Here is a 10372-nt window from a genome sequence, read left to right as displayed (position 1 = left end):
ACATGGTCAATGTGTTTTATTAAAAAGAAATCTGACAAAATTCTACATTAGACAGTAAAGACAGTGAAAGCATCAATGATACCTGCATGTTACAAAACTATTAGCAATATCATTAAAATATAAAACAGAATGATAATTAAAAAAAATAAGAATTGAAGTTCCATATATATCTAATTCTATATAATAACCTATAATATATTTATCAGACTAAATATATTTTGCTTTATTTGGTATGTCTAGTAAATAAAGTGTCCAATGTTCCACAAGAAAAAGTTATGTTAACTGACTTCATGGTTAAAAATACAACTCCACTACAACCCTAAACACATCTTAATACATAAAGGAACTGGGAATTATGGTATGATGAAGCTTAAGTGCAAAGAGAATCAATGATATAATTGCCCAACAATCTACTGCTCCCAGGAGGTATATGTTATGTTATATATTATCACCTTTATTGTCTCTGTGTAACACAAGCTGGGACAGGGAGTTCTCCTGTCTGTAATTCCAATGGTAAGTCCTGTTCTTCTCTTTATCATTCTACAACACAGAGGATTGTGGGTACAAATTATCATGAAACAGATGTCAGATAAAAGACAATTGCTGCATCTATTCTGTCCATTATAGGACCTGTGTTTGTTTCTTTGAGACAAATGTATATTAGTGCGTATTTGTGTGTGTGTGTGTGGGGGGGGGGGCGTGTTTTTTTTTTATTAAGTCCTTACAATAGTCCTATGTGTGTCCTGTGCATATTGAATTATTCATCAATCTGAGACCACCATATATGGACTTATTGAGTGAAATACTTGTAAATATGAATTCTATAGGCACCTTCTCTATAATAAGTGTGATTTGGTCAACAGTGGAAAATACTACTTCATTCTAGTGAAGGAAATGTAAATTTCAGCAGTAAAAAAAATTGCAAAACAAATTATTGATACAGTGTGCAACTTCCTTGTCATTTCAATATAACCAGCCCTTCAGTTTTTAGGATAATTTGTTTTTTTAATTGTTTTCTTCTTTTCATTAATGTAGCTAAAAATGTTTTCATTATGCACAATAATCCTTTATTTGTAAGATAACTTTTGTCTCTTTTATACCCCGGCAAAGTCTGTATTACTAATGCTGAGCCTTTTTAGCACTTTAATTAATTGAAATAGGACCAAGAAGGTTATTGTAGAATTGATGCACTGCTTACTCCTAATAATTAATCAATCAATTAAATAAGTGAATTGTCCAAAAATAATTAAAATATAACTTTTATTGTTTAATTCTATAACATCTTGAAATAAAAGTCAGCAAAATATAATTAACAATTGTGCAAGTGAATAAGTGTTAATAAGTGTTTAAAATAACAGGATGCACCAATTAGTCTTTAAGTAATGTAGCAAATTATAGGTCACATAGTATGGCTAAAATAGGGACATATAAATCATATAAGGTTAAATTGAAGTAGCTCCCTTTAGCTTTAATAGGTAGCTCCACATTACTATAGTTCTTATTCCTTGATATATATATATACCCCAATGACTATGTGACTACAGACCACCACAATCCATCTCCTGAAGCGTGTTTAAAATAAACACTATCATAAGTTGCACACTCATATGTGAATCAATCAGTATTATTCTGATTGCCCTATTTGTTAATTATGGATTGTTTCTGCCCACAGTGTTTCCAAATATTTTATAATAATATTGCAATTAAATATCGCTATTGTAACCAGTTCTAATTATAACACTGTTGCAGTAGTAACTAGAATAAGTAAGTTGCTGAAAGCGGATTGCATATTGCCTAGAGTTTAAAATGTCTTGGATAAATATTGTTAAATATTATAAATCACTCTGATCGTTCTGACAAATATCCTGATAGTTTTTTAAGAGATGTCAGCGCTAAATATAGTATCATAAGTCACTATCATACTGCCGTCAATTATGGTCTGGGCTAGTAATCTCTATGATCTAACAAATGCTCCTAGGAAGTATCGATTTTGTTAATCTTTTAGTTTTAAACGGACATATTTAGGTGCATCCAGTGAAACCGACACGCGTTTCGCTGGTACTAAGCTTTTTCGCGGCAAACCTGTTCTCCGGGTGAGCGGGGATTTGAAACTTTAGGTAGCCAATCAACTTGTACTACCTGTACGTTCTGTGACTGGTTCTTCTTCTAAGCTTTTTAACTCTTTATGATTGCCCATGTTTTTGATGTAAAGGAATGGTGTGGACTCTATGGAAAATTATAACATTTCTTCTAAACCTTATACCATACATTTTCTGTTATATAGATTCGGGAGGGTAAGAGAAGAAATGAATTTGCAAATGTTAAGAAATTAACATTATAGTATGGAGAGAAGGGGATTGATCTGAAATGTTGCCTTGATCTAATGTTGGCAATTAATGAATGGTTATTAGTTTATTGTAGCATATCAATAGTTTATTAAATAGTCATAGTATGATACATTTTTATTATAATTAAGTGTCAAAATGGGTGCATATTGAATTGTTATAAAATAAATGAAAAAATATATTGTTACTAATGAAATATAAGAGACTCTAAAGTCAATGGTGATAATTACAAATAAATAATAATAAATCAGAGTAAGATTTGACAGATGATTACAGAATTTTAAATATTTAATAGATTATAATATGAGACCCCTTTGTTTTAATTAAAGTGATTAATAATTAAAGTGAATTAATTAGTGTTTTTATTATAAATAATAATAACTTTTTAAATAAAATAACTCTTCATTTACTGTTAATTAGTTGTTTCATGTTGGTAATACTTTTATTTCTTAAGATCCCTATATAAACCAGAAAACTCGCCAACAAATCCACTCGATCAGCATGAAGCCCACTTATTCCCCTTCCAAATCCCTGGTTTGTTTCTTTATATTCTTAAACTCTTTCCATCTCCACATCATATAAGTGTTTTGTTTTTTAAATTTATTTGTTTTTATATTTATCTTCCTATTATAAGATAATTTATTCTCTCCCATTTGATCAATTACAAATAAGTATTCTCTCATATTATAATAACAACTTGCAAATAATCTTTTTATGTATCCATTCCTGATCTCCTTCTAAGGTATTTCAATTATTATTGATACTTCAGACAGTTTCAATTCAGATAAATACTGTGTAATTCGTATTCTCATTCAAACCTGTTGGTTGCAGGGTGTTCATTAGGAAGATCTTTTTTGCTTCCTTCTTTAACAATACTTGTTTTAAATCTCCTCCTCTGATACGTAATTTTACCTGCTCCATAACAAATGCTGTTAAAGTACTCGGATCACTTTGGTGTGTTCTCAAAAAGGGTTTTGCTACTGTAGTCAGTGATTTTTAATCTTTTTGCATCTAGTTCTGCATTCCTGATGTTACCTAAATGTTCGAGAAGCCTTTGTTCTACTCATCATACCCATGTAGCTGAAATTGCTGGTTAGGCAGTAAATAACCCCTTTAGTTTCACAATTTATGAAACAATTGATAAGATGTTTTTTACCATATCTGTCAATAAAATTGTTTGTCTTTTTAACAAATTTACAGGCTTTGCAACTTCCACAAGAATGAAATAAAAATTTTTTTTTTTAGCTGTCATTTTAACGTTATTTTGTTCTTCAAAATGGCTCTGAATCAAGAGATCCTTTAGATTTTTCGATCTTTTCCAACTCATGGAGATTCTATCACCTATTAGTTGTTGTAAATCCGGATCTAGCTTCAAGATGTAGCTATACATTTGCAATATGTTTTGTATCTCTAGCCATTGATTGCTAAATCTGTTGATAAATCTGACTTTTTCATTTGTCAATTTGATTCCTCTTTTTTGGAAAAATTAAATTGTCTCTGTTAATGCCATTTGCTTCATTGTATGATTTTTTGATTGTATTATGACTGTATCCTCTCTTCTGCAGCCTCATCTTTAGATCTCTTGCCCGTTCTTCAAAGATACCAACTTGGCCACAAATACATTTCGTTCGTAAGTATTCTTCTTTTGGAACACTTCTAATAGCAGATGATAAGTGGAAGCTTGTTGCATGGAGAATGATATCGGTACCGGTTTTCTTTCTGAATATGTCTGTAGACAGTTTCCCATTTTCTGTGATGAATATAATTAAGTCCAGAAAATTGATGTTTGTCAAATTCATGTCGAAGGTTAGTTTTAAATTTACTTTGTTCTTATTCAATTGATTCATGAATTCAATAAATATATGTTTCTCTCCTTCCCACATTAGAAAAAATGTCATCATTAAATCAACCACATAGATATATGTTGTGTAAATCTCTCATTTTCTTCAACAAACACTACTTTCCTCTCCCACCATCCTAAATAAATGTTGGCATAGGTGGGGGCACATGTTGTCCCCATAGCCTTCTTAGCACTTGTAACATCTGCAACATTCTGGCTTTCTATTTCCTTTCATTTCTTTTCATCTCTTAAGTCTGTATGTTGCAGTTTGTCCACTCATCAATATCCACCTTCTTAAAATGATCACCCTGACAGAAGCCTAAATTTCTAAAATTATAATCCATTCACAGATTGGCACCTTTCAATCAGTTAAAAGCCTTTTATTGGGTAATGGCTAATTCATATAAAATGTAAAGAGCATAACTTGCTATACTTTGAATACACAATATTAGTTTTCAGGTACAACATTATATTGGCTCTGCGCACTCACAATGTTTCTGTAGGTCCGGGGCATGTAAGTGGAGTGTGTGTCATTCAACTATCACTATGTCTCACCAGTTGACATAAATAAACTCAGCCTATTTGTATGTACAATTTGTATGCCTTGTGGCCCATAGTTACTCATGATTTAGTACATTACTATCTATATCCCACATCATTACTGAATACCCCTGGCCAGGTCAGACTTTCATTTTTTCTAACAATTTTGCTCTGCTAACCTGTGCACAAAGCAGTTATAAGAGTTCATCACTGGGTACATGATATCATACAGCTGTAAATGATGTTAGACTGACCCAAACTGGAGCTTCAAGGCCCCCAGTCAATGCATCGTTGGGTCCTCCCTTACTGTTATGATCCACAGGAGCAGCATTGAATGTTAGACCATGAAATATGTATCCTATTCTGTACATTTTACCCTCTCTTCATCCTTGTATTTGTATTAAAGATTGTCTATAACCAGGCTAATAGTTGCCACTGACTGTGCTAGTACCAACTAATAATGTAATGCCTTGACGACTACTTATCTTTCATAATTCTGCCTTATAACCACAAATGCAGTCAGGTGAAGGTGGTATCATTGATATCTTTCGATAATGTGATAGCAACCCGTGTGTTTGTTGTTGTGCCGATTGACATTGGACAATGTTCTGGATGCCTCTACATAATGAAGCCAGAAAAATGATCTACACTGTTGGTTATGAATCAAATAAACATATACATCAGGATTATATAAAAATAAACTAAATTTTTGGCAGGAATCAGTCAAAATTGTTCTACATTTCAGCTAACATAGCTAATAGTTATTTATATGTAAAATCACAACGTATTAAAACCAGTAGAATAACTAAAAATACATAAATATTATGAGATTAATCAAGATTATTACAGTCCTTTTTTCTCTCTTGATTGGAATATATCTGATCTAACATTCAATAATTTTTCTTTGTGTTAGGATTTTTATTACTTTATGATAGTTTTGCTATTATTAATAACAACTGCTTTAATAGTTTTATTCACATTGAAATTATTATTAGCATTACTTTATTTATAATTACTATTATAAATACTGTAATACAAACATTATTATTTCATTTTTTATTTAACAATTGTACTTTTTTTTAAATAAATATTAGGATTAGAAAAGGGTGGTTGTGTTTAACCAGACAATGTCTGTGTATAATTATTTATTTGTGAATTCCATTGTTTTATACTATTTTAAATACGAGAACCCCCCTTTAAACCCAATGCCACTGGTGGTTTTCAGAAGAAACCACCATTGATCGATAAATGGTGAAACGCGTCAAGTAGTTTTTCATCTTTCAGCGTAAAAGCAAATCTGGCCAGATCTTCATATTTCAACATATTATAGATATTATTGGTATTTCCAGGAGATGTTATATTTTTGCAATGGTCATATTCGAACAAATCTATATTATTCTAATAGCCATAGAAAGAGAGATGGTGAGGCACATGGAGGCTATGATCCTTCCACAGCAGGCTGCACTGTAATGAAATGAACCCCCTAACTAGTCATGAATTTGGAACCATAAGAAGTCAGCAGTAACACTATCTTTTACTGGATCAAGAAGAAATAGTCTTGCTACACATTTTGTTTCAACATTATCTTGCTAAAAAATCACTGGAAATTGTTTTACCCAGAAATCCAGGAGTCAATATAACTGTCCTGTCCACTGGATATTCATCGTATTCCACTAAGCTGATAGCAATTTACATGTATATTTATTATCTACTGATGAATGTGTTACTTTGGATAGATGGACAGTTATATTTATGCATTGATAATTTGGATACTACATGAAGTGTGGGTATCTCCAAATAAATATGTTTTTGTAAATCACTGGTTTTAATTATTTAGACTAAAATATAAACTTTCACTGAGGTTTGAAATCAAGAGTATTTCTTTTTATGTGATTCATTAAATAATATTTAAGCATTTTGACCTTTTTATTTAGTTTCTTTTGATAAAATAGAAAAAAGGATAAAGGCTAGGACACTTTAAGGTTTCAGTTGTGATAAATATGAGCTGTAAATAATAAATAGGAAATCCATCTTTACAATAAACACCAATACAAAAAATATGTCTGCCACGTTGGAATGTACCTGTTTGTTTGGCAGGTGTCAAATCTAGAAAGAAGAAACCGAGGACCATGGAAAGCCAAAGGATGAAATGCGTCAGGTCCTTCACTAGAACACCATTACTTTATTTAACTTGCATTCTGTCTGTGGACCCTCGAAAGGCTGCGGTTATGCTGCCTAAACTTCTACTACCTGCTTGCTATCTGTCTTAAAAGGATTATATTACTATTAGTGGCTGTTTTTAAATGTATGCAGTAAAGATGCTGAATTTCATTTCTTTTTGGTACATATCCTGAATATTTTCTGGTATTTCCTGTTATTGTTTCCATCATTCTGCACTATATGGTTGTTTTTCATGAATCCTCATTTGTTTAATAAATTGATATTGTTCGGGGATTAGCAATTACCTACCATTTCTTCTAGAGCCTTGTGGTCGGTAGTGATATATATTAGCTCCTGTATGGGAAAATTTCTTTTTTTATGTCTCTATGTACCCTAGTACATAGAGACATATGTACATTAAGTATTATTATGTACATATGTACATAATTTCTTTTGTACCCTACAGTGTACAAAAGAAACAAAGAAAGCTTGTTTTATAGTGTTCAGTTACCATAAAACTTTTGCCTAAATGTAGCAGTAATTATGTTTGCATATAGGTACTTACATCACTATGTAATCTATCATCATACGAGTAAGCATGGTCTGTCTCAATGAATTGTATTAGAATCAACATCATGGCTTTGCCTCATAGTCAGTAAGACTAATACATGAACCACAAGGAAGCAGGCCCAGAGTGAAAATGCTACTTGTGACTTCACTTGCCTAGTAATGTACTTGTATAATACGGGTAATAGAGGAGCACATTGGGGTTACCTTAGTGGCAGCATCTGCAGGGGTGATAAAGTTTTCAGCATCTGTTGTGGGTGGGTCATGGGCATTAATACATCTACTGCAAACATGTGACTTTGTTTTACAAGTTTGCATTATCTCAATGAAAACGAAGCCTCCAAAGGTAGGAATAAATGAAGCATTCTTATGGTTTAGTCTTCAGCCAATCACTTATCACTTTAGTCGTTCTTTCTACTTTATTTACAATAAATGTGGATCTGCTGTTTCCAAGTAGTATCCTTTGTCTGGGGGGTTTACAGAAGATGTAGCATAGTATGGATAATTGTAAGCAGTAAAGGACGAATTGTATTCCTCATTGCAATCCCCTTTTTGTTAGTAATTCAATTACATTGTGATAATTTTAGTGGCTATTATTTAATCTTGGGGTAAATTGCCACTCTTTCCTGATCTTAAACATCCCTGCACCCCAACTGTCCAATTGCATTATGCCTGTCACCAGGGGGTAAATGTATCAATGTCCGGAATCTTCAACTCCTGGAAACTTCCTTTTACAAGGCAGCGCCGCTTTAAATTTAAGCGCTGAAGACGCCGATCTTGCCGGAGATGAAGAATCTGGACATTGATACATTTACCCCCAGGTCTTGTCTGCTGCGGAATTAGTGGCGCTATATAAATAGAAGATGATGATGATGATAACCTCTTGGCTCATTGTTGCCTCTTCATGATTTGTGTACTTTCTACCTCCTCTCTTCCCCTCCTTGTCAAAGGCAGTGTGATAGATGGAAGAGACATCTGCCTTTGTCCACCCCCTATTTGTTTTTTAACCCAATGCTCCCTTTTCTGATCTCCTCCTTCCTGTCATCATCATCATTTATTTTTAATGCACCACCAATTCCGCTATGCTTTACAGAGAAAATTTGCATTTACATCAGTACCTGCCCCATCAGAGCTTACAGTTTGTATTCCTTAACATACACATAGACGAGGGTTAATCATCTCGGCAGCCAGTTAGCCTACTGGTATGTTTTTGGAGTGTGTAAGGAAAGCGGAACATACAGAGAAAACACATGCAAACACGGAGAGAACATACAAACTCCAGATCAAGATGAGGCCAATCTTTAGGTAAATAATGCCCCTTATATATTGCATTGATGTTCTATTCTACTTAGTATTCAGAAGGTAAACATGGTAAATCCTGTATAATCCATTATTCTTTAGTCATTGAATTCACTGTGGTAACATGTTTTTTGCTTGAAAAAGATGTTTTTATACAATGCTTAATTGGTTGAAATGTCACACGTGTATTTTTATTGATTTGTTTCATTTGCAGAGACTATAAAAATTATTATTTTTTTACACCAGTGAGAGAACTTAGTTTTATTTATACTTGTGTGCTCTGCTGATGATGTCATCTGTCAAGAAATAAAGGGAATCTCTGATCAATCAACATCTAAATCTTCTTCTGTGCGATATCTCCATCCCATTCATGACAGCCCACTTTAGGAAATCTTCTCTTAAAAAAAATATAAAAAAAATAAATTTCTCTTCAATCGTATGAAGAGCTTATGGGAAATTACACATATCTTCCAGAGTTCCATATTGTGTCTGTTTTTACATCAACACATAAATCATATTTTTTCAATTTGTTTATTTTCTTATATCTGACTGGACTGTTAGCAAACTCTGTTATAATTACAGTCATATTTTTGGATAAACACTTACACACCCCAATGTATCTATTCCTCTGTAATTTGTCCTTTATAGATCTTTGCTATACAACTGTCACTGTCCCTAAACTGCTGTACATGTTACTGTCTGGGAATCACCAAGTGTCCTTCATACAGTGCATTACTCAGATGTATTATTTTTATGGATTTGCCGGCACAGAAATTGTTCTTTTATCCATGATGGCTTATGACCGATATGTCGCTATTTGTAAACCTTTACACTATCACCGTATCTTCAGCTGGAAACATTGTGTGCAACTCACAGTTGCCATATGGGTAGCTGGATATTTAAATTCGTTACTAATTGTTTTACCAACCACAAAGATTTCTTTCTATTATTCATATACAATCCACCAATACTTCTGTGATGCTAAATCTCTCAAGAACATCGCCAGCACAAATAAGGAATTGTTTTTTATTGTGATTTATGCAGAAGTATTCATACTTGGATACTGTCCATTCCTCTGCAGTTTGATGTCTTATATAAAAATTATTATCACTATCTTGAAGATTAAATCCAGTGATGGCAGAAGAAAAGCCTTCTCCACCTGCTCATCCCACCTCACAGTCCTCACCATATTTTATGGGTCATGTACATCATTGTACATGATGCCACAATCAGAGCGCTACAAAATCCTAGATATGATCTTCTCTCTACTGTACACAGCAGTTACACCCATGTTAAACCCGCTGATATACAGTTTACAGAATACAGATGTAAAAATGGCACTAAAGAGATTTGTTTGGGGTAAAATAAAGCAAAACGATACAAAATAAATACATAAATAATTATGTTTAAGTTATTTAAAATGTTCAATAAATACTATGGAGCTCATTTAACGTTAGAGGCGTGTGCGGCCCGAACCTTCATGTAAAATTTAGGCCTCTCTTAAGTGGTTATTTTGAAATGAATATATCTTCAGATGTGTACAACTCAAAATGATGTGTTACAATGTATCCACTCAAAATGTGTTTGATGTGCATCAAGTTATAGTTTAAGCAGGACTGGA

The 10372-nt window shown here is 32.9% G+C and overlaps 1 protein-coding gene across 1 annotated transcript; it reads left to right on the top strand.

Moving 5' to 3' along the window:
- The first annotated feature begins 9200 nt into the window (after positions 1-9200).
- LOC142098461 (olfactory receptor 1E16-like) lies at positions 9201-10139 on the top strand. The gene has a single exon (XM_075181307.1). It carries the CDS (start codon positions 9201-9203, stop codon positions 10137-10139), a length of 939 nt encoding a protein of 312 aa, XP_075037408.1.
- The last annotated feature ends 233 nt before the right edge of the window (positions 10140-10372 follow it).

Source organism: Mixophyes fleayi, chromosome 7, assembly GCF_038048845.1.
Source record: "Mixophyes fleayi isolate aMixFle1 chromosome 7, aMixFle1.hap1, whole genome shotgun sequence".
In the NCBI taxonomy this organism is placed as follows: domain Eukaryota; kingdom Metazoa; phylum Chordata; class Amphibia; order Anura; family Limnodynastidae; genus Mixophyes; species Mixophyes fleayi.
The sequence above is the reverse complement of the archived record's forward strand: the minus strand, read 5'-3'. Positions and strand labels throughout refer to the sequence as shown.

What these genes read in the sequence shown, in the direction of transcription:
- LOC142098461 (XM_075181307.1), top strand. Translation starts at nt 9,201, where the DNA reads ATGGGAAATTACACATATCTTCCAGAGTTCCATATTGTGTCTGTTTTT.